The sequence below is a fragment of the Knufia obscura genome, assembly GCF_036327395.1.
Source record: "Knufia obscura strain CCFEE 5817 isolate CBS 148926 chromosome Unknown scaffold_15, whole genome shotgun sequence".
NCBI lineage: Eukaryota > Fungi > Ascomycota > Eurotiomycetes > Chaetothyriales > Trichomeriaceae > Knufia > Knufia obscura.
The window spans coordinates 497,985-525,687 of NW_027042701.1; the positions used below are offsets into that span (position 1 = coordinate 497,985).

The 27,703-nt window shown below is 51.2% G+C and overlaps 15 protein-coding genes across 15 annotated transcripts; 6 read left to right on the forward strand and 9 right to left on the reverse strand.

Moving 5' to 3' along the window:
* Nucleotides 1–8: 8 nt before the first annotated feature.
* PMZ80_010023 (uncharacterized protein) lies at nt 9–365 on the reverse strand (the record flags this gene model as incomplete). Its single annotated transcript, XM_064878416.1, has 1 exon — nt 9–365. One exon carries the CDS (start codon nt 363–365, stop codon nt 9–11), a length of 357 nt encoding a protein of 118 aa, XP_064725984.1.
* A 1,924-nt stretch (nt 366–2,289) lies between these two features.
* PMZ80_010024 (uncharacterized protein) lies at nt 2,290–3,492 on the forward strand (the record flags this gene model as incomplete). The annotated part of the gene is made up of 1 exon (XM_064878417.1): nt 2,290–3,492. The coding sequence occupies one exon, from the start codon at nt 2,290–2,292 to the stop codon at nt 3,490–3,492; it is 1,203 nt and encodes a 400-aa protein (XP_064725985.1).
* Nucleotides 3,493–3,820: 328 nt separating this feature from the next.
* On the reverse strand, nt 3,821–4,588 carry PMZ80_010025 (uncharacterized protein; the record flags this gene model as incomplete). Its single annotated transcript, XM_064878418.1, has 1 exon — nt 3,821–4,588. The coding sequence occupies one exon, from the start codon at nt 4,586–4,588 to the stop codon at nt 3,821–3,823; it is 768 nt and encodes a 255-aa protein (XP_064725986.1).
* A 451-nt stretch (nt 4,589–5,039) lies between these two features.
* On the reverse strand, nt 5,040–5,786 carry PMZ80_010026 (uncharacterized protein; the record flags this gene model as incomplete). Its single annotated transcript, XM_064878419.1, has 1 exon — nt 5,040–5,786. The coding sequence occupies one exon, from the start codon at nt 5,784–5,786 to the stop codon at nt 5,040–5,042; it is 747 nt and encodes a 248-aa protein (XP_064725987.1).
* Nucleotides 5,787–6,191: 405 nt separating this feature from the next.
* PMZ80_010027 (uncharacterized protein) lies at nt 6,192–7,720 on the reverse strand (the record flags this gene model as incomplete). The annotated part of the gene is made up of 2 exons (XM_064878420.1): nt 6,192–7,585; nt 7,639–7,720. The coding sequence occupies 2 exons, from the start codon at nt 7,718–7,720 to the stop codon at nt 6,192–6,194; spliced, it is 1,476 nt and encodes a 491-aa protein (XP_064725988.1).
* Nucleotides 7,721–8,822: 1,102 nt separating this feature from the next.
* Nucleotides 8,823–10,362, reverse strand: PMZ80_010028 (uncharacterized protein; the record flags this gene model as incomplete). Its single annotated transcript, XM_064878421.1, has 3 exons — nt 8,823–9,481; nt 9,533–9,874; nt 9,921–10,362. 3 exons carry the CDS (start codon nt 10,360–10,362, stop codon nt 8,823–8,825), a joined length of 1,443 nt encoding a protein of 480 aa, XP_064725989.1.
* A 1,591-nt stretch (nt 10,363–11,953) lies between these two features.
* On the reverse strand, nt 11,954–12,562 carry PMZ80_010029 (uncharacterized protein; the record flags this gene model as incomplete). The annotated part of the gene is made up of 3 exons (XM_064878422.1): nt 11,954–12,147; nt 12,198–12,287; nt 12,337–12,562. 3 exons carry the CDS (start codon nt 12,560–12,562, stop codon nt 11,954–11,956), a joined length of 510 nt encoding a protein of 169 aa, XP_064725990.1.
* Nucleotides 12,563–13,531: 969 nt separating this feature from the next.
* Nucleotides 13,532–15,790, forward strand: PMZ80_010030 (uncharacterized protein; the record flags this gene model as incomplete). Its single annotated transcript, XM_064878423.1, has 1 exon — nt 13,532–15,790. One exon carries the CDS (start codon nt 13,532–13,534, stop codon nt 15,788–15,790), a length of 2,259 nt encoding a protein of 752 aa, XP_064725991.1.
* A 634-nt stretch (nt 15,791–16,424) lies between these two features.
* On the forward strand, nt 16,425–16,628 carry PMZ80_010031 (uncharacterized protein; the record flags this gene model as incomplete). The annotated part of the gene is made up of 1 exon (XM_064878424.1): nt 16,425–16,628. One exon carries the CDS (start codon nt 16,425–16,427, stop codon nt 16,626–16,628), a length of 204 nt encoding a protein of 67 aa, XP_064725992.1.
* A 276-nt stretch (nt 16,629–16,904) lies between these two features.
* On the reverse strand, nt 16,905–18,194 carry PMZ80_010032 (uncharacterized protein; the record flags this gene model as incomplete). Its single annotated transcript, XM_064878425.1, has 1 exon — nt 16,905–18,194. One exon carries the CDS (start codon nt 18,192–18,194, stop codon nt 16,905–16,907), a length of 1,290 nt encoding a protein of 429 aa, XP_064725993.1.
* A 1,697-nt stretch (nt 18,195–19,891) lies between these two features.
* Nucleotides 19,892–21,013, reverse strand: sgt2 (Small glutamine-rich tetratricopeptide repeat-containing protein 2; the record flags this gene model as incomplete). Its single annotated transcript, XM_064878426.1, has 1 exon — nt 19,892–21,013. The coding sequence occupies one exon, from the start codon at nt 21,011–21,013 to the stop codon at nt 19,892–19,894; it is 1,122 nt and encodes a 373-aa protein (XP_064725994.1).
* Nucleotides 21,014–21,792: 779 nt separating this feature from the next.
* RDH1 (short-chain alcohol dehydrogenase) lies at nt 21,793–22,767 on the forward strand (the record flags this gene model as incomplete). The annotated part of the gene is made up of 1 exon (XM_064878427.1): nt 21,793–22,767. The coding sequence occupies one exon, from the start codon at nt 21,793–21,795 to the stop codon at nt 22,765–22,767; it is 975 nt and encodes a 324-aa protein (XP_064725995.1).
* A 190-nt stretch (nt 22,768–22,957) lies between these two features.
* On the reverse strand, nt 22,958–24,367 carry PMZ80_010035 (uncharacterized protein; the record flags this gene model as incomplete). Its single annotated transcript, XM_064878428.1, has 2 exons — nt 22,958–24,189; nt 24,265–24,367. 2 exons carry the CDS (start codon nt 24,365–24,367, stop codon nt 22,958–22,960), a joined length of 1,335 nt encoding a protein of 444 aa, XP_064725996.1.
* Nucleotides 24,368–25,966: 1,599 nt separating this feature from the next.
* Nucleotides 25,967–26,386, forward strand: PMZ80_010036 (uncharacterized protein; the record flags this gene model as incomplete). The annotated part of the gene is made up of 1 exon (XM_064878429.1): nt 25,967–26,386. One exon carries the CDS (start codon nt 25,967–25,969, stop codon nt 26,384–26,386), a length of 420 nt encoding a protein of 139 aa, XP_064725997.1.
* A 435-nt stretch (nt 26,387–26,821) lies between these two features.
* Nucleotides 26,822–27,388, forward strand: PMZ80_010037 (uncharacterized protein; the record flags this gene model as incomplete). The annotated part of the gene is made up of 1 exon (XM_064878430.1): nt 26,822–27,388. The coding sequence occupies one exon, from the start codon at nt 26,822–26,824 to the stop codon at nt 27,386–27,388; it is 567 nt and encodes a 188-aa protein (XP_064725998.1).
* Nucleotides 27,389–27,703: the final 315 nt, after the last annotated feature.

A 27,703-nucleotide genomic window follows, 5' to 3' on the forward strand; every position in this document is an offset into this window, starting at 1 on the left:
AATTCCAGTCAATGCCGTTGAACTTCAGTCGGCCGAATTTCTGCGTCTGTGATACCCATGCCTTGCTTTGCCGGCGATGCAGTCAATTGAATATAAGTATGATCATCGGATCTCTGTCTACTACCCTTGAAGAGCCATTTGATTGATCGGCCCACTGCCTTGATAATGTCCCATGGGTTAAGAGCATCTAGCACAGCTCGATAACCTAACAGCCCACCGTGGTACTCTTGCACGGTCAGATCTTCAGAAGCTGGGGAGACTTGAGGCGCTTGGAGTGCTTGAAGTGCTTGAGGATCCGCATGTTTATCGAGGACGTATGGCTTGTGGGAGTATGCCCATAGGTGCAAGGCGGCAACGATGCCCATCTCCAGACATAATAGCGTGGATGGTATTGAGACGCGCAGATCGTCCAACGCTATTTTCTCTGTGGGACCTGGGCTGGCGTTGACGATAAGTGAAACCAGCAGCTACTTCTACGTTAAAGTGCTGCGAGTTGCTGCAGAAGTCAGATTACTCAGCGTCTGGTAGGTCGATAAGTACAGGATAATGCTCATACAGAAGTATTTGACCTTAGTACGATGTTCGGTGCAGTCCGCCTTGACTTGGTGATGGAACTGATTCAGACAAAACGAAGAGACGAAAGCTGATAAGACGTTGAAGCCCACGATCTGTGCCACAGTCAGCTGATAGCAACGCAATGAAGCAGTGTGGGAGAAGACCTGCCCAGATGTACCCAAGCGTCGGAGCCAGCGAACCTTGACAATACCGATTGAAGTAGTGCGCTACGGCACCAGCAAGTGAAGTGGTGATGAGCACGAAACAGTATTGAAAGACTCCCACGAACGTGATCTGCTGTCCGTTAGTTGATGCCTGATGCCATGTCGGTCAAGTTGCGCGAACCCACATTATACCATGTCAGTCCGCTGCGTGGCGCCCTGAGCCAGCCGCGTTCTCCTCCAGCGATGAATTGGAACCAACTAAGAGGCCACACCCACGGCTTTGGAGATATCTTGCTAAAGTACAGCTTCCGTTGGCGGATATTAGGACTTATATATGAGGCCAGGAGTTGGTAGAAGGAGGAAAGGCCGATCGCTGCGTACGCGTTGCCCAGCAGGTTGAAATAGACGGCCTTGTTCCACCAAATCACATTTGCGAGATTTGTGATACTGCAAATTGGTATCATCATCAATATGCGCATAATTCTGTCGATCCATCAGCGATGCTCATTTGGGGCTAGATATCGCCTAGTATACGGTCTCTGTTGGCTCGGCCGTGAGTATTGCATTGCCTGAAGAAAGACTTGCACCGTAGCAAGGACAATGGCAATGATAGTGCCACCGGTTGACAGCCAAAGCAACAATTGATGCAAGGTCAAGTCATTGCCTTCGAACAATGGTATCTCTCTAACTGTGCTAGTGTGTCAGCTTGGGGGCATAACATGTCTACGGAAGGCACAAACTCTCAAGGTTCTGAAGCGTGGAGTTGCACACAGCTACACGCATGACTCCTTCGGTTGCTTAGGTCAGGTATAAGTACATAAAATGGACAAGGACGAAACGATTGATACGAAACCAGCATTGTTGAAGAGGCTGCGTGGAATGACCACTGAGTACTGCATTGTAGAGCAACAAGTGGCCCACGGAGCTGTTCAAGATTTGTCGGAAATAGATCAACGGAGCCATCTTGTGTAGTCGTTGTCCAGATTCGACTGGAGGCCACTGGCTGCATTGTAGGAGCTCGAAATTAGCATGGCTGTCAGGCGCTGCACTAAATTGTCCTTTTGCGCAGCCATCAGGGCATTTGAGACGGAAAGAGATCGATCTTGCCTGTTCAGAGCAATCGTGACGGAAATTGTGACCATTCAAGCAAGGCTCATGCACGCTTGGCCAGCCACAATCGTAGACCAACCTATGGCACGAAGCCTGCCTTCGTGGTTTTTCGGAAACGGGCCAAAGAGTGGTCAGTCACTGTGCAGTCATCGGAAAATCACATGGATATCGCTGTACTCTTGGAGAGACTTTGTTCGATGAAGCGATAGCTATAATACGGAGGAGCGAATGACTTCAAGTTGAGAAAGAACGCACCTATACGAGTACAAGCGGCACTGCAGGCGGCGAAGAAAAGGGGTAAGCGCGACTCGCGGAAGCATGTGATAATCTGCAAGCCGACGTCAGATGCCTCGGCCTCCATCCCTATGCACCTCCATCTCTAGTAAACACAGCAGAACACCCGAGTTCTTGCTTGGTGGGCAGCATAAGTCCTCACACACAGCGCCGCAAGGTCATCGCAATGGCATCCCCAGTCCTCTCCCGGTCACCGTCCGCGACATTCGCGCCAGGTCCTCATCGACGCTCGCACCCAAATCTACACAATCTGCATCATCTGAGCCTTGCACCACTTACCCCGAAATACCCCATAGATCCAGCAGATTACGATGCCTACTATGATCCGAATACGTCCGAACTACACACAAACTCATCGATATCACATATCTCGGGACTGCCTTCGCCTGGCGGCATTCTTACAAACAGTCCTGCGCGCTCCAGAAACCCATCTAGGACAAGGAGGAAAATCAAGAGCACGGTGCATATACAGATCCCACATGATGAGCAGGGCCAGAAGTTCGAAGATCAAGCCATAATCGATCGAAAGCCCGAAGCGAAGTCACCAAGGTCGGCAACTACAAAGTCACAACCACAACTCTACAAGCTCTCCACTGACCCGTCGTGGCTGGTGCAAACAGGACTGAGTCTAACAGAAGCAAATCGCGAGACGAAGGGCCAATCATGGATCAGCAAGCGCGACAGCAGCACAGGCCTAGCAAACACACCTATCGATGGATATTCCGAGGCGCGCATAACACGCGATGGGCGAACACCACGCTCTGGACGTGCGACGCCGGCCCGGAGTAGGGTCACGAGTCGGAACGTGAGTCGCAATGCTTCACGCAGCAGACTAGCAGATCTACGCATGACCGCGAGTAGTCCAGAAGACACCAAGACAACACGTAACGCAAGCTTTGCTACTGCGCCTGAAGGCGAGAACATCCGCGAGGGTGACGAATCGGAATTCGAAAGTGTCGAGCCAAATTGGGCGGATGCGCGGACGCAGGCTGTGATGGCAGCTCACATTCAGTCTGAGCTTGCTGAGGAGTTCGAGGGTTTTAGTGATGATGGTGATCCCTATGGGATGCTGAACTTTGAGGGGCAAGGGGATGGAGACAGTGAGGACGAAGCAGATGCGGAAGAAGAGGTTAAGAAGGCAATGAAAAGCTGGAGGGTTGGTGGGTGGATGGACGGGGCGATCGAGGCATTACTCATGGTTGAGGAGACGAGGACAAGTGGGGAGCCGGAGAGTGAAAGGAATAGAAACAAGGATATTGAGAGGCAGGTTACGGGTCAAGCCGCGGAGAGCCCGGAAGAAAAGGTCAGAGGAGCATGGCCGGACTTGTGGTGGTTTGGCAGAATGGTCAGAAGGAATCTTGACGTTTGAGCATTGTGTTTAGCCGCTCTACGCTTGTCGCCCATCACTATTTCTGTAGCCGGCTTCGGTTCATTTCAGAAGCAGGTAACTGCACGGACGCCATTGCCCACCAGTGCCTTCCTGAAGCTCGGCTAAGTTGCTTACATCAAAGGTGGTTCCTCACCACGTTCGAAACTCTATACGCTATCTTCCACTATTCCTAGGATCAATTTCTCTCTCAAAATGTGTACGGACACATCACTCTTGCTCCTTGTAGTCGCAGTCCTGCCGAAGGACTGTCTAGCATATCGTCGAATTGCCCAAGTCTGTCGTCAGTGTGCCTGCACCTCGCCCGATTCTACACGATCCAGAACTTTTGGGCTTCCACAACGCTTTCCTCTTTCTCCACCATCAAGTCTCTACGAAGCCGGTCCTCCCACCACCAGATAAGACCCTGATGATCGTATTCAAAAGGAACGTTGAGCCGACCATCAACGATTTTGCCATGAAAGACCGGAATTTGGCCTCCTTCCCAAGTGGCATCGATGTCAACAGTGACAGAGAATGACTTACGACAGGCCAGTAACCGTCCCAGCCATCGGCGGTCCCATCGTTCTCGAGGGCTGCGGATCCACCGCCGCACAACGAGAGACCAATGCAGGTGCAGATGGGTGATCAATGGAAAGCCTTCAACCTGGACATTTTTGCCGGTGCGCGGCTTCGTACCCCAGATTGGACCGACGAAAAGATGCAACTCGTCGATGGTAAGTTCGAGTCGACGCACTTTCTGTCGAAGCAATAATGGCCCTATGTCGCATCTACCTCCGAAGTCGTGGTATCGGATCCTCAACGGCTCAATGAGTACCGATCGATAGAACGCCTCTGCCAACTCTGCTTTGTATCGCTTTAGGACATATAGGAGTGGATGAAGATAGTATCGTCCGAGCAGGCCACCACGCTCTCCGATCAGATAGCTTTTTCCGTTGGTGCATTTCGTGATTTGCAGTCTCAAACAGCTGAACAGGTGGTTCCAGACCATGAGCCGTAACTCTGTCGGAAGTTTGTCGAATATTGTTGGCGAGCCATACTGCCGCTGAAAGGCCGCCATCGCTCTTGTGGTGACCATTGTGTTGGCTGGAATCCGGTTTCAGATGATGGTCCCTGTCCGCTTCGTTCAGTCGAGAATGGATTGAAAAGTATTTGACGGGATGTGGATTAAAGCTCGCCGTCGTGTTTTGGTAAGTTATGGCAAGGAGAGAAGAGGACTCATAGCTGCTGTGTAAGCGGCTCCGATATTGGCCATTGACATGAAGTGCATTGGTTGGGTGCCGTGGCACTCGTGGTGACAGATTTCGCATTTCGTTCACTTTCTTACCTGGGCGATGTTGAACTTCCTGAAGCGCGCGACTGAGCCATTCACTCCCAATTGTTGGTCACCCGTCACTGCAAGCACCCTCGGTAGTCGCTGCGAGATAATCGTTATCCTAATCCAGCGCGTCATTCACAGCGCGTTATGGCGATGGTAGTAGATCACACCATTGCAGTGTATCTCTGCAATACCCCGTCAATGTTCGTGACTATGCCGACCTCTCGTCTCCTCGTAACCTCAAAGTTTGGCGTATCTCTTCTTCCCACTTCGATACATCTTTGTGCGCACTATCCTTGAAGCGTACTTTGAGAGTACCATCAACAATACTGCCCCGCAACGCGATTGGGCTTGCATGATCCTCGCGAGCTGCCACGTGGATCGTGAGGTCGAAGTCCTTGCGGTCTTTAATGAATCGAACCAGCATCTCTTGCTGTCCCTCTGCCATGCGTCGGTCCCAGGAATGCTGGCTTGACGACATTGTATGAGTCCAGTCAATTTGCACATGTGCCAGCCTCCGAAAAGATCCAATCCAGATGAGATCCTTAGTCCCACGATTATCGGAAAAGTGGGCGAACGTGCACCTCGAATTGGCAAAATCCGACGCAGATATCTTGACACGGCGAATGACCTGAGTGAGCTCACACGGAATATCATCCCATGCAAAGGGCGTTTTTGGTCTCAGTCGTACAACGACTAGCTGATACAACACCTGGCGGATCTCTGATCTGAATCTTTTGATGGCATACAGCAACGGATGAGGATAGTATCCGCTGAAGGAGTCGTCGCACGCTGTGAGATAAAATATCCCTCGCGTCTGCCAGAAGATGACATCTCCCTGAAGCGAGCTGAAGACATGGTGCCAAATCATGTCGCGCATCTCTGCTGGGAGTTTATCGAACAGTGTTGGAGAGCAATGTCGTCTTTGCGCAGCTTTCATACCACGTGTGATCGCCATGATGCTTAGCACTACGGCCTGTAGTTTCCCCGCGATAGAGTTCTCCTTGGTCTGGTGAGCGATTGAGATTTTCGAATGGTGGATGAAAAGCTCTTCTTGGTAGTGCGCAGTATTTGAAGACAGATATAGATGTGTAACACAAGTACTCGTCGGGATGATGCTTCGTGGGAAGTGCAACACCGTTTGCTTCTTCCGTTTGCCGTGAGTGACATTGCACCTTCCTGCTTGCTAGTCTCAATGCCGTACTAGTCTCGGCGAGGCGATCTGCTCAAAGCGCACTTCTGCCTTCTTGGTCACGCAGGATTTACCCGCATTCGTTGCTGCTGGGAAAGGACGCTGCTAGTAACATCAACAGACCTGGAGGCACGGATGTCGGACTATGTCCAAACGAACACCAAAGCTGATTCATAGTTGATCCTCATCATCGATGTCCGGACCGCCAATATTTCTCTTGCCATGAGTTGGCATGGAGACCTGCTCCGCCTTCAGTTCATTTACTTCGTCCTGAGCAGCATCCGCTTCTTCCTCCTCCTCCTCCTCCTCCTCCTCGTCGTCGCCCTCTTCTTCTTCTTCGGCTGACACATCTTCTGCCTCGCTTCCAAGTTCTTCTGCGATCAGATTTCTTCCCTTACCCCTAGTATACTCCTCTCCGCCACTCTCAGATTCGCTGCCAGAGCCATCATCCTCTTCTTCGGGGTCGTAGTCTTCCTCCATCTCATCCTCTTCGTCCTCCATTTCTTGCTGAGCTTTCTCAAGCTCGGTCCTACCATCATCCTCCGCATCGTCACCACCATTAGCTTCAGCAGCTCGCCCGGCCTTTCCAGCCTTCTTGGCTCTTCTGGCGTCTGCCAGACTCGCATCTTGTAGTTGATGGCCCTTCACGTATGCATCGATGCCAGCAAAGTCTTGCTGATCGATCATGGAGTACTCGATCTCTTGCGTAGCTGCATCCGCACTCTGCCGTATGGTGATGTTGAGATTGAAAGTCCGCTGCAATACTGATGTGTACGATATCGATTCGATTTCGCTGAAAGGGAAGAAACTGAGAGGCTTCTTAAAGCCGAAGAAAATGCCGTTCTCGAGGAAGAACAAATAGCCTTCTTTGCTGCCTCGGAACGCCTTGACATGATATGCTATATCATTTTTTCGATGTGACTCTCGAATAGCGCTTGCGAACTCCTTCTCCGATGGCAGTATCAGCTTGATGCCTGTCTTCTGTAAGATGTGGTTAAATGCATTCTCGAGGACATCGTCCGGGCCAGGCGCAATCTTAGCCAGATCTTCGTCCTCGACCTTGCATGATTTCAGTGGGCCGTGGTTGACTGTCCATATTATGGGCTCGACCGATGCAGCCTTTTCTGAAGAGGGCAATAAACAGAAGTTATACTGCTTCTGGTTCTTCTCGGGCACTGGCAATCGGAGAGCATATGCGTATGAGCTCGTCGAATGTTCAAACTCGACCTGATTCGTGGCAGGGTTTCGTGCTTGTATTGCAAACGTGCTGTTCTTCTCCTCTAGCCTCGAGCCGTACTGCACAATGCCCAGATGCAGCTTCTTCCGTAGTGGCAAGGTGAATGTCACTTCTCTTGCTTCCAACAGTACCCTCCTAGGACCACTACTCGCCCCTGACTGCGCCGGCTGCCCGTTCGCTCCCGGCTCGTCCAGCTTCCGCTTCTTGGACGGTGGTTCATCTGCTGGTGTATCATTCGAAGCACCGTTGACTCCGCCCGGGTCTGACCTTATGGAAAGGACGTACTTGCCAATATCATCGAAAAGCTTTCCGTACTGTGGAGTGCCGACTATCGATCGTCAGCATTCTTCCGGTTTCATTCAGGGCTCTTCCAGGGCATACCGAGAGCTTTGTAGATGGATGAGCGAAGGTCCGGCGCAGCAGCAAATGCCTCATCTACTGATGCGAGACGTCGATTGGACATGATCGATTGTGATGGTGGTGTCCGGGAGTTCAACCTGGTTTTTTGCGACACTTTCTGTCCATATTTCGGGCAGGAACGCGTCTACGTCATTCGACGCGTTGGAGGGAGCGGCTACTGAATGACAAGATTAGCGCAGTCATTAGAACCCTCCTTTGTGCTCTGCAAATTTTGAGGTTAGCGAGCGGAATCAGGCAGCAATCTCGGACAATACCCGAGGCACTGATGAACACTGCCTAGAAATGTGATTTTCTGTCAAGTTCAGACAGGAAGTTGCATATTGTCAATTGACAAACCCAGTGGCGAGCTTCCCTATACAGTCGGAAATAAGTGCATCATGTAGTACGCTAAATTCACCTACTCAATACATCCCACTGGGTTGACATGGCGTCTGCCAGTCTGGGATCGTGAGCTGAACATTTTTATCCCATGGTTGTCACTGTCAAGCCCTAACACTAGCCATCTATACGTCTCTGCTTCACTGACAATATCCGCATCAAACATGGCGTATGGTGTGGTTATGGCCTCACCTGGCGTAGCAAAGTCAACATATGGCCATCTGCAAAGCTATGCAAATTTATCTATGTTGACACAGCACGGAGCCAATTTAGTTCTTCTTGCTAATGACATCCAACTACTGCGGAATCAGTGGCACGGATGGAACGCCAACAGACTTGGGTGGATGATAGGTCGGCGTCCGCCTACTGTGACAATAGCTATTGTCGGACGCAAAAGACTGGTCCAGCATCTAGTCTGTTATTATTTTGCTACGGCTGAGTCAAGATCTAAGTTACAGATGTACGCATGCCATGACAGGAGCCGCCCCTTTCGGACCCGGGTCAGTCTGTCGAGCAACACATCCTTGAAGTAGCATTGTAGATGACGCCAGCTCGAGGCCGACCAAGACTATGCCGACAATAACTAAATGACCAGCTCTTTATTCAGTGGTTACGAAAAGACGCCGTAGTAGGAGACTTGGGTACACAAGACGAGAGAATGCAATCGAAAGGAAGAACGAGATCATGGGTGCTAATATTGACATTATATGTACATTGTACTATACATATCGAACAAGCGACGCGTTCTCCGCGGACCCGAGAAAACTCTAGTTGTCCATCTTCAACAGGCCACCAAGGATCCCGGTTACACCGTCGACAAGACCTTCTGGCGTACCATCCGACAGGCTGGCATAAGTGCCATACGACTTGGTATACCCAGGATACTTATCAAACAGCTCGGTGTGGTAAGCCTGCAGCTGCGGGCAAGCTTTCCCAGCAAGCAATTGCACCACCTTATCCGCGAGAGGCGTCAACGCCTTCTCCACATCGGTGAACAGGCTGCCGAGGAAGTCGGGTCCAGCAGCCATAGCCGATTGAAGGACAAGGCACTCGAGGTTGTTACCTTCGAGCAAGGTAGCGGTGTTGAAGACGCCGCCGGTCAAATTGCCAACGTCGACCCCGGTGAATGTGTTTACCTCACCAGTGTTACCGCCGAAGGAAAGTAGACGTGGGTAGTATGAGGCGTGCTCGGCGACATCAACGAGGAAATCTGGGATGGAGAACTCATCGTCGAGTGGCCGCTTGTACCAGTTGTCTGGGATTCTTTCCCAGCCCTGTCGGACGACGAAATTGTCTTCGTTGTCGCCTTCTACACCAAAGAAGGATGCGAAGGTTTGTCGGTCGAGGTAGCCGTCTGGATATTCCTCGGAGTGGTTGGCCATCATTCTTGGTGGGAAGGAGTAGGCGGCAGGAGATACCAGAATGCCTGCGCACGATGTTAAATGTTTGATCTAAGCATCCAATTGTATATGCCTACCTGCGAATGGCGAATAGAAGAAGTACGGGTTTGTGTTGACTGATTCGTCGTATCGTTGTTGATGAAATGGTGCTAGGGCAGTATACTGCTCTGGGGCGGGTGTGTCTTCCTTGATGTTGTAGTAGTATTCAATGAAGCGTTCTCGTTGGACCTCGAAGTTGTTGCCATAGACATACAGATCACCCCGAGTTGCTGAGACATCCGACTCGTACTTGTTGTGGCTGCCGCTTAGGCCGCTAGGGGTGCCAATGATGCCACCTCCGTTGAGGATGTTCTGGTTGGCATCTGTCGGGCCACCAATCGAGTAACCTGGGCTTGTGGACAAGGGGTTCCCGTCGAAGACTGTATCTGTTAGTCTTGAACAAAGAATTTTGTTTGGAATAATCACCTGTGCCGAAGATGGCGAGGAAGCCACCAAGGTCGAGCGACATGCCATATGCCTCGTTGGTGGCTTTCACAATGGTCTGCATATCAGCAACACCATTGTGTGGGAGGTAGCCATGGTTGGCTAGGGCGTTGAGACCTGGGCAAGGACCTCGTTGGTCACCAAGATCGAAGTTAGGTGGGACGAATTCGTGTTCGCCAGTAACATCGACAAGCTGTTCCTGAGCCACAAACTTGCTGACTCTCTTCTTCAGCTTGGAGAATGGGCAGCCAGACTCTGCTTCTGCCTCTTTCTTCTGTGCCGCTGCAAAAGGGCATCCTGCCGCCTCGGCGCTTTTCAGGCTTTCCTCTTGATATGTCTTAAGCTGGTCTGGTGTGAATTTTGGGAATGCAGCAATTGTGGAAATGAATGTGGTGGCTGCAACAGCCAAGTATTGGTACTTCATGATTAAAGAAAGACTTGAGTTGGACAGTAAAGATTGACTGGCTGCTTGTGAGGCCTGAGCTTGGAGAAGAGCATAGTTACCGGGTCCTCCGGTGATATATATCCCATCTGCGCGTCGGGATTCGCATCACACCTCTCCTGAAGCCGGCATATCACCACAGTTTGATTGCAGTGATGAAGTCAAAGGCTTTCACGTACAACTCCGCTTGTCCTTCAGACATCTGGCACTCGTATGCAGCTTAACGCTACCAGAACATCAACATGATCGACATAATCACGAATGCAAGAGCTCCGAATGGACGGCTGATGTACCGTGAAGGCCCAGTCTTCCAGCTAAGTTCGTGGTGTCCAACTTGCAGAGCTTCCTGGTGTCCAACTTACAGCTGCTCGTGTCTTACCATATGTATTGTGGCTTCTAGTGATCGACAGCGATAATCATACGGACACAGCAAGCTCTGATACAAGTCCGAGATCGTTTTGAGCCTCAGATAAGCGTGTCGCGCTACGACGTCTGGTGGATGTGCGTACCCGGCGTCACGGTGTCCGGGTGAAGCGGTTGAAGATTTGGGGTTGAAGATCTACGCCGCTAGTCCGTAACAGTCGGCATTGATGATAGTTTTCTTGACTCGAGGTAAACGTTTTTCCTCTTTGGTACCAGCAACAATAGATGCAATCTCCCGTCCTGGCGATCTTTTGGGACCGGTTGTGGGCCAGCATCCTCCGAGAAGCCTCTCGCTTTTTTGGCCTCGGACAACACCTCCGCTGTGTCTCCGCCCGGAAGAACCAAAGTGACTCCTCAACATGCCCGCTGTGTGCTTGAAGCAGTTTGTCTGGTTGGCCGTACGTAATTTGGTGGGCTTGTCTTTCAGTGCAAGCCAGAATCAGCTTGGTTTGTGCTCGTCGAGCAAACGTACAAGGCACGATAAATCTGATCTCAGCAGAGAACTGTTTGGCGCCAATTGGAAACACACCTGAGTAACCAAAGTCCTTGTACCTGCTGTGAACCTCGTGCCGTTGATTTGTACTAGCGATGCCTGCCTTGATCAGCTAGACGCATCGCCATACCATAGAGTATGAAGCAAACTTCACAATTCGGTGGTTATGTGCTGAACGCTTACCTATGCGTGACCGTATTGACCCCTATCTTTTTCCGGCTAGACCAATAGTTGGAACACCTCGGAACAGCTACACCCCGGGTGAGCAACTTGATAGCCACTATGCGTAAAGCCTAAATCCATTGCAACAGATTTCACCTTATTACATTGAGTGTTATAGACTACATATGTGTACAAAACTGCACAGAACAGTGTTCACTACGGAATCACCGAAGGGTGAGTGGAAAATTACAGTGTCATGAGGTCTGACCACGAGATTGAGGTTGGAATATTGTATTCACTAAACAGTGTGTACGAGAACACTCCAACATATGCACAATACACCTTGCCCCAAAGTCGTGATCCTGAAAACCATGACTATACTCCAGCTCATACCATCTCATGCTGCCCTTTACAGAGCAATGCATGGAGAGACATTGAGATTCACCAAACCATTCTAGTATCAAGTTAACGACCTGTTGTGCATTAGCGTATTGTTCATACCTGATCGACATCTTGATTGCAGTTCGCCTCACCGGACAAGTCTAGGTTTCCAATGTTGCTGACGTTGCCAAAGTCGGATGGCGAGGCATTGTTCGAGCCAATCTCGTTGTCGTCGCCCTTCACGGTGCCGGCCTCGTTACCATTGCCTGCTTCGTTTCCGTTGCCGGCTTTGTTACCGTTGCCGGATTCTGGAGATATTAGCTTTGGACGAAATACAATGCATGGGTGCGAGTCATACCTGAGACCTGCCCATTGTCGCTGCCTGAGCCATTGCCAGCAGCATTTCCGCTACCTGAGCCATTGCCGGCGGCGTTTCCGCTTCCCGAACCTGAGTCTGTCAGTGCTGTTCGCAGTAGTCGAGTTTAGATGGTATGTACCGTTGCCACTGTCAGACACCTTGTTTGTCGCGCTGGACACCATGTTGCCACTGTCCGAGATCTTGCTTGTTGCACTGGAGACCATGTTCTGGACATTGCTCGTGGTGTCTTCGAGCATCTCGCCCATGTCCCCAAGGCTGCTGAGACCCAAGCCTGCAGGTTGGGCGACGGGAGCCGCAATGGCGGCCGAGGCCAAGAAGAGACTGACAAGGAGCTTGAACTGCATGTTGATTATGGAGGAGATTTCTTGAAAAGAGTGACTGTAGTTGAATTATGCTTGAGGGGAAAGAATGACTGTGGTGAGTTTGCTTGCTGAAGTTTTGAAGAAGAAAGAAGTCGTCGAGCAGACAATCCTTCGCATTCAGTCATATATACTACTTGGCAACATTGAACCTACCTCGTATCACTCTTCTTCCACTCGGCGTGACGCGGTCTTCAACTGATCTTCCTCAGGAGATGAGGCTCCATTGTCTGCTCTGACCTTCTTGAGGGCCGCAGAGACTCCGTCGTTGAGGTTCGTCGTATACAATTGAGCACACATTATAAGGTGGAGAAGTCGCGACCGTCCACACGTCGAGCTTATTCCGATCTGGCATCTTTGCGACGCCACCAGATCAAGTTAGGAACCGAAACTCAGCATGTATGGGATGGGAACGCATCTCCGGGTAGTAGGTTGGAGATCGCAGCGGTTTCATTTCAGGCATGATCGCCAGGGGAAAAAGCTTCTCTGGTTTGGAGCTAGTCCGGCACCAAGAGCCTCAAAGATCTGCGCAGCGACGATCACTATGTTTATACCTCCGAGGTTGCCATAAGCCTTGCTAACCACAATAGTCTGTCGTTAACGCTCTCGAATTTCGTCAGAGGCGGCAGTGGTCTTTTCCAAGAGGAGCATCCAATTTTATCTCTCGATCACACTTTGAGCGCACAAGGCATTTCCGTCGTGCCTTCTGACTTTCCCACGGACCCCATGAGGGAGGCTTGTCAACGCAAGCGATGAGCTTCGCACTTGCTCAAGTCGTGCCCCAGGAAGCACTCCTTCAGACGTGTTGCCATCGATCATTTCGCTTCTTGCTTCTGTCTACAGTATCTGCGGACAACAACAGGTAATCAAATATGTTGTAAGAGCCATTGCAACGTCCATTCTTTTCATATCATCCTTAGGCTGTGAAGCCTGTCCATTCGTTCATTACTCACCATGTACACTCCTTTGAAATTGGCCTCCCTGGCCCTGCCGCTCGTTACAGCGATACCTCACAAGTCTGGTATCTCTGACATCTATACTCGTGACGCCGTTACGGACGTCATTACCGATGCGACCAACATCGTCGGGCAAGTAAATGCCGCACTTGGCGACATCCTGCCGTCTGCGATTGGCACCTCAGACCTGCTCGAAATCGTTCTGACCAACATCCGACAACAAGCTTTCGAAATTGGTGCACTCGAAGCTACCTTCGCAGGCCTCCTTCAAGCCAGCGTCGCGAATTTTCTGCCCACGGATATTCCGAACGCGTTAGATCGCATTGTCAACACCGTGAACAGCACGGACAGCACGATCGAGAACGCTGCTCAATTGATCCTCAATGGCCTATCTGTCACAGATCTTACGCAAAATGTTTTGGCAGGCTATCTCAGTGGCATCAACTCCTTTAACAGCGTCAATCCGGCGCCTACGGACACGATCTACCCGAAGAAACAGCCACAGGACGCCCCATACACCGTGCCAGAAGCTCAACTGCGAGCAGCAATCTTCATCCCACCAGCGTTTACCTACGGTCAAAAACGACCCATCCTCTTCGTTCCGGGAACCGGTGCCTTTGGCGGCGTCAACTTCATCTCCAACCTCGGCAAGTTGCTTGGAAACGACGACCGCTTCGATCCTGTCTACCTCAACGTTCCCGGAGCCATGTTGGACGATACTCAGATCAACTCAGAGTATATCGCTTATGCTATCAACTACCTTGCCTCTATCACCGGCAACCGAAACGATCTAGCCGTCATTCCCTGGTCTCAAGGCAATCTGGACACCCAATGGGTCTTTCAATATTGGCCATCGACCCGGCTTGTGGTCACTGACTTCATCAGTGCCTCGGCTGATTTTCATGGGTCAACGCTCCCATATCTCCTCGATCCGGCTCTAGTTAATCCTCCTCTGCCTCCCTCAATTATCCAGCAAGAGTACGACAGCAACTTCGTCCTCACTCTCAGATACGGAGGTGGTACGAGTCCCTACGTACCCAGCACAAGCGTGCACAGCATCACTGACGAGATCGTACAACCGCAATACTCTCCTTTTGCGTCTGCTGATTACTTTTCGCAAGATCTGCCGGGTACACTCAACACAAACGCTGTGTGTCCTGTCCTACGCAACATCTCATACACGAACAATCAGATTCAGACGGTGTGTGCTGGTCAGCCAGCTGGGCAACCATATACCCATGAAGGGGTGCTCTACCATCCACTCACGTATGCATTGGTTCTGGATGCTTTGACGAACGATGGACCGGGACGACTTGATCGCATCGATCTTGATACAGTTTGCGCTCAGCTCGTTGCTCCTGGTTTGAGCTTGGACGATGTCTTGGCGACCGAGGGCATCATCCCTCTTGCTTTGGTCAACATCTTGTTGTACCCTGAGAAGGTCACCAACGAGCCGGCCGTCATGCAGTATGCTCTGCAGGCAAATGCTCAGTGTGCTGTGAATGGCACAAACACCACTTCCAGCTCCACTTCGTCGAGCATTGCGGCGGCCACGACAACAACAACGACGACCTTGCTGAGTACCACAACAGCCACGACTACATCGACCGAGACAACCTCGACGACGGCATCGGCTTCCAGCACAGTGACATCCTCCACCAGCGGCTCAGCTACAACCACACCGGTCGAAAGCTTCACCTCTGATTCGAGTACAAGCAAATCCGGAACTACTAGTCACAACACATTGACAACATCGGAGGGCACCACTTTGACCACGTCTACACACAGTCACTCGGGCTCTGCGTCTGAAAGCACTACAAGCTCTAAAACAAGCGAGACACCTACCACTTCATACGGTTCTCCAGCGGCGACAACCACATACATTCATCCAGGGTCCTCCAGCGCAGGCACCAGCAGCCAGTCAATGACCTCTGATGCTTCGACGTTAACGACGACCACATATAGTCATTCCAGACCCCCTTCCAGTGGATCGAGCAGCAACGAAGTTGATGCTTCGTCTGCTTTGACCACGACTCGCAGTGTCTCTCGACCACCTTCTACGGACTCGATGACCACGTCGACAACGAGGAGCCACACAGTCTCAACAACAAGCACCAACCCAGGAGATGTGATTGTCACAGTCACCAGCACGACCACCGCGACGGTCACAGCTGACTGCGGCTGTGATGAAGATGCCAGTGCCACAACCCAGGCAACATCAGTCAACACTGCTAGTAAGGGATGGGGAAACTGGTAGAGATTTTGGGGGCGAGCTCGACGTCAGCTGTAGGGATCACAGGGACTGATTGCCCCGGGTAAGCAGTTCCTGTTTCTGGCGGTGTTGGACTTGGTATCCTTGTCCACCGACACGAGGGCTAGACGAGCCTATGTACATATCGAAAGCCGTCGGCCACTTTGAATGCGTAATACCTCCGTACATAGGCACAAGCCAAACATGACTACTCGTCTGTCTATGCGATAGGCAACACTGCTGATGGCCGACGGGACCTTTGCGGACCTCAAGTAATCGTAGAGACTCTGGACAATGGAAATCGACATGTCTTTTCGAAGGCAAGCCGGGCAGTGACCTCAGGCATAACATTGCGATAAGACCACAACCTCAAACACCGACACGATCAGTCACACCGTGCTTTCCACGATACCACCAACGACTAGGGTGAGTCATCCTCGTATACTAGATGAGAATTATAATACAATTTTCACTCTTATATCTGTTACTGCAAGGCACGATCGTGCCCATATACCGGTCAGTCGCGTTCGTCATTGCAGGTGCGATACCAGACTACTTCGGTTTCGTATCCGTCATCGCAGCCTTCTGTATCATCCAGTTCAGCTACACCTTCCCGCCCATCCTTCATATTGCGTATACCATGCAGAAGAACTCGATGCGTCAAGGCGAAGGCTTCGATGCCAACACTGGCCTTACGAGGCGGGATGACACGGGCGTGAAGAGATGGGTTCGAGGCTTCATGGCTCTCAGGTGGTACATCAATGTCTGGCATGTGATTCATGCTGGGGGTGCGTTGGCCACAGCTGGACTTGGAGCATATGCTGTTATCCAGGGTGTTGATTGACGCTTTCAAGAACCCACAGGTCAATTCTTTTACGTGTAGGAGTCCTTTGAATCTGTGGTCTGCATAGGCCGGTAAGTTCGTGAATGCGAATGCGACCAAATTCTACGAGCACAAAGAATGAAGGGCTGATGATACTCACCATATGCTACAAGACTCATAAATGTACAGGAGAAACAATGCATATCTATGCTCATACTTATCAATACTATCATACTGCTTTTCTACTTGCACAACTTTAGCTTACCTTTTCCTGCTCCTTACTCCCAAAGTCAACGCCTACAAACCTAAACCCTTGAACGCAACACTATTCCCAAATGACCTCTCCGCTGCCGACCTCAACCTCTTCCCAATCTCTCTAAGATCAACCTCCTCAACAACCTTCTCAACAACCTCCTTCCGACTCAGATCGCCCAGCATCGTCCACAACCTCGAGTTCGACGCCGTACTCTCATACTGACTATTGGTTACATTAAGAGTGACCTTCACACGCTCACCTCCACCACCCCCACCGGCACCACCCGCGAAGATACTAGCATCCACACCTCTCAACCTCGCCTCCACAACCCTCCCAACCTCACCAAAATCCAGAACACCATCATCAAGCTGAACCGGTCGCGGCCGCGCCCGCCGATTGAGTTGCGCCGCATACGGACTCGCGAACGCAACGCCCTTGATGCATTCAACCCATGGCTTCAGGATACGATAGTTGGTACTGAGACCGGACGAGGTGAGAACGGGTAGATGTCTGAGGGCTGCTGCTGCTGGTCCACCTCCGAAGAGCGTGGCCGCTTCAATCGCGAGCAATATATTCGCTGCGCCGAGAGGCAGGCCGTGGTGTGAGTGTTTCTGGGCGGTGAGACAGGAGGGGCAGGTGAATGTGTTTGTGGCGTGTTGGAAACCTCCGGGTTGGAAGGGAGTGGTTGTGTGGAGGTCTGGGCCGGTGTGTGGATTGGAGGTATGGGGCCCTGATGCGGCGTCTGGGAGGATTTTGGGGTTTGAGATTGCGTTTGTGAGGAATCGGATGGACGCGGTTGTTGGGCCATTGGGTGAGCGGGAGAGGGTCTGGAGGTATGTTAGGAGTGTTAGGCCTAGCCTGAGGAGGGCTGGTGATGGGGGTGTCCGGTGGTCTAGACTGTATCGCCGATGCATTGTGATTAGGTTGGCGAGATGCGTGATCTGTATCTTGTCTCGGAGGAGTGTCATGGTTAGACTGTGTCCGATCGTCGTGTATCTGTCTGGGATTGTCAGTGAGTAGATGGCTGGACTTTGAACTCGAAGGACAGTTTTGTGGAAGCTCTCGGTTGATATGAGGTCTTTGAAGCGGTCGCTGGTGGAGCGAAGCAGCCACCAGCGAGCTTCGTTGGTTGTGGCGTGTGCTAGGATGGATCTGACGATGTCATCTGGGAGGATGTCCATGCTGGATGGGTCAACCATTGCTTCGGTATCTCGTGTATCCTTGTCGTTTGATGGTAGTGGATTCATCAGTTGGAGCTCCAATGGTTTTGTCATATTCTCAGCGGTCTTGTCCTGCAAGACGTCAGAGAATTGATTATCACTTGAAGGCATGTTTGGGGCGGGAATTCGATGTTCGAGGGTAGCTTGTATTATAGCTAGTATGGGCTGCAGGCGTTCTTTAATGTCGACAAAGGAACAACCACATTCACTTGCTGTAGAGTATCGCTTTGTGAAGTTGCCTTTGTCAGTCTGTGTCAACACAAAGGAGTCATTGAAGTTCCGAAGTTAGTGTCACCTGATTCCCAAATGTGCCTGGCACACAATGGGGGCTCGAGGATGACAATGGTCCCAGCAATAGAGAGCAAGATCTCCAAATTACAAGAGTCGTTGCGTGATTGAGGAAGCAAGTACATTGATGGATGGCACGTTATTGCTTGATACATGCTGTTGTATCTGCTAGCTGTTAGCCGATAGCTCGTGCTTTCCAGCTGTCATTAGCTTGCTGCTGCTACCGAGTGCTGCAGAGTCCCGGAAGCCATCCAGCAGTCACATTTCAACACCCTCCTTCGATACAGGTGTATCTCACGGCCCAGATCGGGAACAGGCAGGTGATGCAGGCGTCATTGCCTCCAGCACTTGGCAGCTTTGTTTGGCACTCATCCGCTGTCACGCACTGTAGCTGTGCAGGCGCTTAGCCATTTCTTGCTAATCGACACACTCTCGCAAGAGCTAGTCACATCATGCTGTGTTGCCGGCGATATCGAGCTCGTTGGAATGCTGAGATTGTTTGGATATGTGATCGCTATCTGCGATGTCGTCGGCGCCCATGATAATTCGGGTAATCGCTGCCTGGTTCATAGGGCGACGATCTCCCTGGAGGCCATGTCAGGTGGATTAGTGGTACCGGGTCACGGCCGCGGCTGCGACGATAATGTTCTCCAGACTCTCTGTATGGACGCTGGTCTCTCGGATACCACTCCCGATCATAGCCAGGGCCGTACTGGTCATGAAAGCGGAATCCGAAGTGAACAGGGTAGGACCAAGAGGGCATATTGAGATTCTGCGTAGTATTTTTGTATATGAGACAGATAGGGATGTGTTCCGAGCGAGTTGATGAACAATTGACTTGACTGCCTTGAAGAACGTTTTGTTTGTTAATCAGATATGTGGTAGCTGAATCGAAGGAGTCAAACTGCAAAGAGAACATCGTGAAGATGTGTATACGTCGTCCGCAAGATGTTCGTGCTGACAGCTCTGCAGGTCGCTAATGGTGATATGGTGTACCTCCATCGTTGCCAGTCCACGCGATATCTGGTAGCTCACGTCAAGAGTTCGGCCAAGATCAATACATGGATGACGCTGTGTAAGGTTTTGGCGTCGCAATTTCCGATTTGTACACCGAAACCAGGCCCTGGGAAAGGATGATGTAGTTCCTATATCAGTGTTAACATTGCTTGTTCGTGACCAACCTATTGCCTTAGGAGGTAAGCGAAGTTGTTGTACGTAACCCAAGGATAGGCATCTGGCTGAAAACAGGCTGTGCAGCCACGGGTACAGTACAGCACTTTGCGTGTAAGTGACACCAAGCATTGGAACGTGGCATCAGGACGAGGAGGTATTACCCGAACTTGCTGATTCAGTCCCCTAGCTCGTATCGATCGCCTTTTGTAGGTTCGTGTGGGCATAGCGCCTGAGATGGAAGTGCCATTGAAAGGCTGTCTGGAAAAAATATTTATTTAGTTCGAAAATCTGGAGAACGTCCGCCCGCATGAACACATCGCTGCAACGCTTCGGTTTGCTTGATATTATCATTGCCCTCTTCCTGCACCACCTCCAGCGCCTCGTCCTGCACCACCCATGAACTGACTTGCCAGATTGGCAATATTAGGGTCTTGCATCATTTGCTGAATTTGACTCATATCTGGCATGCCTCCGCCCTGACCACCTTCTCCACCTTGCCCTCGTCCCATCATGTTCCTTAGCATTGGGTTATTCATTATGCCTGATAGGGCCTCTGGGTTTTGCATCAGATTTTGAGCCATTTGTCGCATCATGGGATTCTGCATCAGACCAGCAAGATCTGGCATGCCACCACCGGATCCGCCAGCACCACCGCCACCGAACATGCCAGCCAGAGCAGACAAGTCAGGCATACCACCAGCACCCACTCCGGCGCCGGCACCGGACCTCGTCGAGCCAGCTGCATCATCAATTGGATCAGCTTCCATATCGTCCTCTTCTGCCTCCATCCTCTCAAGCTCTCTCTTTGCAGTCTCGAGACCCTTCTTCATGGCGTCGCTTCCACCGTTGCCCTCATACTCAATGCCCTTCTGATATGCTTCGACACTACCTCTTGCGTCGCCCATGGCGAATCGTGCCAAACCTAGTCGTGACCAGGCCTTGGTATACTTTGGATCTGATGCGACTGCAATCTCCGCGTCCTTCACGGCAGCTGCATGGTCGCCTGAAGCACTATACGCGGCAGCCCGGTTCGAGAGGTAGATTGGGTTGGTGGGTGACTGCGAGATTGCCTCTGTATATTTCTGGATAGCAGTCTTGTAGTCTTTCTGCTGCATAGCTGCATTTCCAGCACTTTTCAGCTTCTCTGATTCGGGGCTCGGTTGTGACGGCTGTGCGCTTGTCGAGGGTGCCGAACTTGAGGACGACGATGCTGCTGGTTGTGAGGCAGCGCCTCTGCCTTGCATCGTCTCATACACGCTGAAGATCTTGAGGAGGTTTTGCGAACCGACCGCATCTTTGATCGCCTTGCTGTCGGTCGCATCGACCTTGAAGGCGTCAGCTATACATGACGTCGCGACCTCGATATTTTCTGCATCATCAGCTGATAGTGAGCCGTCTTTTGTCGACTGCTGAAGAAAGTCTATCACGCTCAGCGCAAGCCGCTTCTTCGTATCGCTAAGTCCGGACATTTTGTGTTCGCTGTTCTGTAGGTACTCGATGAAGAGAGTATAATGATAGGCGCAGATTCAATCAGGGAAACTTAGCGTGTTTGTTTGTATGCAATTGGCCAGGCAAACGGAAGGAAGCAGATGGAGGGGCATCGAAGCATGTGAAACCAGCATGATCGCATTGTCAGAGGTAGAAGGTTAGCCGAAGCTTTCGCACGTGACACTCTGAGCTATTGGTCGGAAATTATGCTGCCTGATTCCAAGATCAACCACACCAAACAATTCTATCAGGTCAGACCACGACATTAAAGTTGGCCCTGCTGTCCAGCCTGTCAGCAATTGCCTTTTCCGAGCTCTTGGCGGCGCTATCCTCGCTCCGGCCTAGCCAAAAAAAGGCTTGGCATGCAGCCTTCGGGAATAGATGTGCAACAGCCCCTTCATCCACCGCCGTCCAACGACAACTCTTGCTGACAACCCCCGCTCCTGCTCTTTGCGGCAATATTTTCACTAGTACATAGTGAAGGTTGGGCCGAGCATAGACGGCGCTAGTCCGATACCTCCGTGCAAGGATTGTTAATATGATCAGTCTTCAGCTAGCAGCGTTCACGAAGTCCAGAGTAAGATATGCCTCGATGGTCGTTCTCGAATGGATACAAGTATAAAGACTGAGGCTATCTGCCATGTTCTCAATTCTTGTCATCTTCCATTGAATCTCACAATTTCGCACTCTACTCTGTCTTAGCCAAGACGGTACTACTACCATCAACTCACAGCTAGAGATTCCAAAGATAACAACAGCAATGGGCAACACATTCTCCTATGCCGCATGGACACAAACCTTCGCCATCCCGGCACCAGCCCTGACAGAGAAGAATCTTCCGGACCAGAGTGGAAAGGTCCACATCGTCACAGGCGGCTACGCTGGCGTAGGCGAACAACTCGTCCAGATCCTCTATAGCAACGGCGCCAAAGTCTACGTTGCTGGCCGCAGTGAGTCAAAGGCCAGGACTTCCATCGAACGCGACAAAGCAGCATGCTCCAACGCTACCGGTCAGATCGTCTTCCTGAAACTCGACCTTGCAGATCTGGCATCCATCAAAGCTTCTGCCGAAGACTTCTTGGCCAAGGAATCCCGTCTTGATGTCCTCGTGAACAACGCTGGTGTCATGTTCCCTCCAAAAGGGTCGAAGACAGCACAAGACCATGATCTGCAATTCGGCACGAATTGTCTTGGTCCGCACCTTTTCACAAAGTACCTTCACCCGATCTTAAAGCAGACCGCAGCTACCTCGCCACCCAATGCGGTTCGAGTTATCTGGGCCAGCTCCCTGGGTATCCAATTACTCTCGCCTCACGGCGGCATTGCATTCGACGCGGCTGGGAAAATGAAAGACATAGATCAACGGCCAAACTATTCGCAGACTAAAGTCGGGAACATCCTTCTGGCGATCAAGACTCAGCAACTGCTGAGGGACGCCGGTGTGGTGAGTGTGAGCTTCAACCCAGGAACCCTAAGGACTGAGTTGGCCCGACACACCAGTGGTGCGGGCTTAGTGACCTGGATGTTGCCTCCAGCTATCTATGGTGCATATACTGAGCTTTGGAGTGGGTGGAGTCCAGATGTAACGATTGAGAAAGGCATCACTTACATTATGCCGTGGGGAAGAGATGGAACGCATATTGTCAGGAAGGACATTCGTGATGCGATCGACAAGACCGACATGGTCGAAAGGTTTTGGAAGTATTGCGAGGAGGAGACCAAACCATATGCGTGATGAGGGTGTTCTTGAGAAGAATGGAGGAGTCGGCATCAGGTGGGGTTGTGTGTTGACCTTATCCAGTCTAGAAATGCCTAGCAAATGCTCATGCCTCTTCAAATACGGTGCTGTCCCTCCACCAGGTACCTCCCTCATGCGTGTCGTGGGAGTCATCCATAGCATTCGGTTTGTCAGCTAGACCCTGTGTTTATAAAGTGCCTTCGGGTAGTATCCCCTGCCACTTTGCTGCGGAGCCCGACTTCTTGATCTCTCCACGGATCTGTTTGTAGATGGCTTCCTTGATGTCATACTTCACTGGCACAAAATTCTGGAGATTTTGTATCAGAAATCGAACGACTTCCACATTACCGGGCTCCATGGCGATGCATAGTGCAGAAGACCCGACTGAACACGACTTTATTGAGGAGAAATTGATCGGCCCTTGTCGCATGGTCCAGTTTGCTAACTTGACGTCGTTCCCTTCACAAGCTCCCCCAAAGATCTTGTTAGGTGCGTCGGTATCTAGGTTGTCACCGCTGGACCATGATAGCTGAACAGTACGCATCCGCAGATCAGGATCATCTTGTCTCGCAGCCATTTTGATTGCCTGTTCATACCTGAATCCATTGCGACGCAGAGCATACTTCGGTTCCAGCAAGAGTTGGATGATGTTCAATCGACCACGATCGGCCGCCGTTTCGATCGCAGTATCGTCCCAATTGCCGGTGAGAGCTGTTTCGGACTGATTGACAACAAGACCGCTGTCAAGCAGAATGCGGACGATCTTGGCTTGGTCCTCCCCGATCGCAACATTCAAGCATTGTAATGGACCCAGCAGCGTGTTTGCCTCTCCAAAGAACAGACGTATCTTTTCCATGGCTGACATCTGCTCGAGCCTCTGCAGAAGTTGTGACTGGACCAGTCTCCGGTTGCCAGCAAGACAAGCAGCCGCGAAGAGCAAAAGCTCCGCATCCAACATGCTCATACAGTAGCAGGCCATCTCCTGGAATCGAGCGTCCGCATGATCAGGCATCTGAGGGACACCCCACTGCCCTTGTTCAAGGATATATCCTATACCAAAGTAAGTATTGACTGCATCACACACGATAATGCTTGCTTCGTCACTGAAGATCGGGTTGCTCGAGACCTCCTTCCACTCAAGCGGTTCGGGGCCCTCCCGCTCCTTCCAAGACGGAGCGGTGACCGAGCCGCCCAACTGGCTACGTAGCAAGTCCGCACATTGTGAAAGTAAAGTTATGAATTGGCCTTCCACCTTGCTGAAGCGGGCATAAATTGGCCTTTTGTCGACCAACAAGCCCTGGAGATTCCTTCGTCCCCAGACTCTGGCCGCGACGAGCTGTGCAGGAGTGGCGGAACTGTCGCAACGCGAGACGAAACCCCCGGAGCCCGTTCCGAGCACGGAATGTGCGAGAAGAACTTCTTCGTTGAATTATCCTAATAGGTGTTAGTGTTCCAGATGTTTCGCTTCATCCTAGTCTAGTTATGGTGACAGACTGTTGACTTCTCGTAGTCGGATGCTCTCCCTGGAGTCTTCATTGATCAGGCATTCGCGAATGATCTGAGAGATGATATCTGCTGATAGGTCTGAAGTAGCCATAACTTCTATATGGTATGTTGTTGCTCGATAGGGCGCGATCAACTGAATGCCGCGATTCAGCAGAGCCAAAGTTGTCTATGAGAGAAATATCTCCTTATCAGCATGGAACAAGATCGTTACTTCATGTACTCTGACGTGCGATCCGGCAGCAGTTGTCGTCCATGAGCACGAAATAAGGCAAGCCGTTCATCACATGGCTGCCATTATTACCACAAGGCTATGAGGGCCGCTGAAAATGCCTGCGATGGCATGCGTAGACGAAATCGTTCACATCCCAGCCATCCATGCTTATGAGATTTGCACAAGCAGTTCAACGCAGTAGCTTCTAATTTCTGTGCAGGTAATGCAGACTTCTGAACCTGATGAGGAAAAGCAGAAAACGTCGACGCATGATACCGGTTGACAACCTGGAATCGATGTCCTCATAATCGACATTGCCAAGGCCGAATACGAGATACGAAGCGGGCGTGACTTCTCTGACTTCGCTTCTACATTACTGGTCAATATTTGCCTACTGGTATCCTCGACAACATGCAGGAACGGTGTGAACTTAAGTCCTACGATCTATGCGTGAATAGCTAAATGACAGCAAGCAATGACATTGCTCAAGATTTCCTTTCGCGGAATCGGCAAGTTTGGCCATATCGCGTGCGCTGCGCACAACTTTACCCTGCGCTGCTCAGGCTACAGAAGTCGAGTGTGTAAACGGGACCGACTCGTAATGCGATCGAACCTTGGCAGCTCTATCGTGTGACAGCAAGAGTCGGACTTGTTGACGTCCTCTGCAGCACTGATAATGAGAGGCCTGATCATCAACAGGCTGGCTCGATCTGCGTCGTCTTAACGAGTCAAAGTGTCGCAAGGATAAGTCACGAGGTATCGATTTCCCGCATACATGCCCCAGCAGGGTATGCCTCGATACTTGTCCGGGCTGAGCGAGACAGTTCGGCTCAGTCTCGCGCTGGCAGTGCTCGAGGGTACCTTCCCCGGGTCATGGCCTCCTGCCATGCACCATGATCTGTCTGATATGTGACACCATGAGCGACGCGACTTGCTACTGCCTTGTCAGTCTTACTGTGCCGTCCTTCGATGGCAGTGCTTCGCACTTTCCTCAAGGGCAAAATTGCACCACAGCATGAAAGAGCAGGAAGAACCAGGTTAGCGTTCTTCCCTGTGGTTGTTTCTTGACGAGATACACCTCATCTGCACCACTATTACGATCCAGCAAAGTCTGCTGCACTGAGCAAGCAGGAATCTTTGATATTATAGCATCATGCATGCGGTCTAGCACGAACATTTCATCAGCATCTGGTTTTCGAAACTTGCATCCTTACAATCTTGCCCAGAGCTTCACTCACCATCACTGCGCTAAACACCTTGCTGCAAGTAAGTCCCATTTGACACCCCATCAGAATGTTGAAGGACGCATTAACATGTTGTTAAGCATAAGGAAACACCATGCCTTGCCCCAACGGCAATGCCCTCCGATCTATCCTCAAGCAAGCAGCTCCACCCGACAACATCGAGGACCAGGAGTCGAGGTGGAACGAGTTCACATAGAATGCGACAAGAAGGAGGCTCGCTACTCAGCATCGCATAATGGCCGCCGATGACATACGTGAGCTGCTTGGGGACAACATCAGCACCCGAACGGCAGGTTTCTTGGCGTACTGCCGATGCAAATTGGCCTATGATCTCGCCGAGATCGAGTTGGTCATCGCCTGTTATCAGCTTCCGGAGCTGGAGCTCACAACGCCTGAATTGCGGATTCTCAGAGACTCGTGGGTGAAGGAGTCGTATGGGAAGATCCATGAGTATGTGGAGCGGGTTCTCGGCGGTCTGCTTGAGTTTCCAGGACTTGCGCTGACAGAGATGGTTGAACACTACTGGGGACTAGTCCGGAGGATGAAGGCGATGGCCGAGACGACGGAGGTCATGAGACATTACTACAAGGCCGTCATTCAAGGCACAATATTTGCAGATGAGAAAGGGATCAAAGAGGAGCCTATGGCGGAGTAGAATAGGGATTCCAGGATGCGACCGAGGACAGCAACATCGGAACTGTGGAGAATAGAGTGACTGGATGTAGATGCAGAGCTTAGGTACAGTGGTGTCACCGTCCAACATGGCCGTGAGGTAATTGAAGGCCGTAATGTTCCACAACCGTCCCTTTCCGCATCCACGGTTGCTCAACGCCAGTGAGATCAAACGTTCATGCTTGTTGTATATGTCACAAGAGAGCTTTCGCCATGCGGTGCGACGGATCATGTGGCCACAATGTGTGGTCATCAATAAGCAGCAAACATTGAGAAGCAGGTTCTGATCCAGGAGGCATGCTGGATTGTTAATTTCGCATGAACCAGTCTTGTTCCTTCGGCAATTACTAACGATCAGATACCTCTTAGATCACATCGCAAGCCCCGATCTTTGACGGCTGAGAAGATCAACGCTACCATGGAGCCGACACTTATACTCAAAACAACTCTCAACAGAAGAGAACCAATACAACCCCCAGTTTCCACATCCGTAGAACGAGCTGAACTCGACCAAATTGACAATATCGTCCACGACTTAGCTGAAGGGGCAGATCAACCTCCAGCGAAGCAAATGTCGCCCCTACCACAGGCGGGAGGCCAAACTTCGAATATAAATACCGTATCTGCCGTTCGTCTCCCAGAGCACGCGGATTGCGCCGCGACGCAGAAGTTGCTGAACCGCACTCAGCTCCTGATTCGAGTTCGCAGGCAGTTGTTGCACTTGGATGTGAGCAGTGACGTCGCGAAGATTAGCAGGGCAGGAAAGCTCGACGATATGAACCTAGATATTATCGAGAGTATGGAAGGGTTGAGAGTTCAACTTGTGGCAATGAAGAAGAGACACGCTCAGAACCCCGTGCCGGAACTGGATGCGTACGGCAAGATGATTGCTGAAAGGGTCAAAGACATGGTTGGAGATGAGGCAGTTCTGAAACATTGGGCAAAGGATGTCCTTCTTGGAACCGGGTACGAGAAGGAGGCATGATTGTTGTGGCGGGGATCTGAGCCGCATGTTTCGTCGTGGAGTGTTGCGAGCTCTGATGCTGACCTAGCACTCGTTAGACATTGGAGATTTCCCCACCAGCTGCCACCTGAATATCTTGCGGGTTAGCTGCCTGTTTGTGCGAACCAGGAAGGCTACCAACCAGCAGGCTGTCATATTCGCGAGGAGCATCAGACTGGTGTTGTAATAGAGGCTAGGAGGCTTCAAGCAATCGTGCTGCAAGGGACGAGCAAGTTTGAAGCTGTCGATGGGCCATCTGTTCGTAGTCACGCGTTGCCATAGATATCTTATACTGGA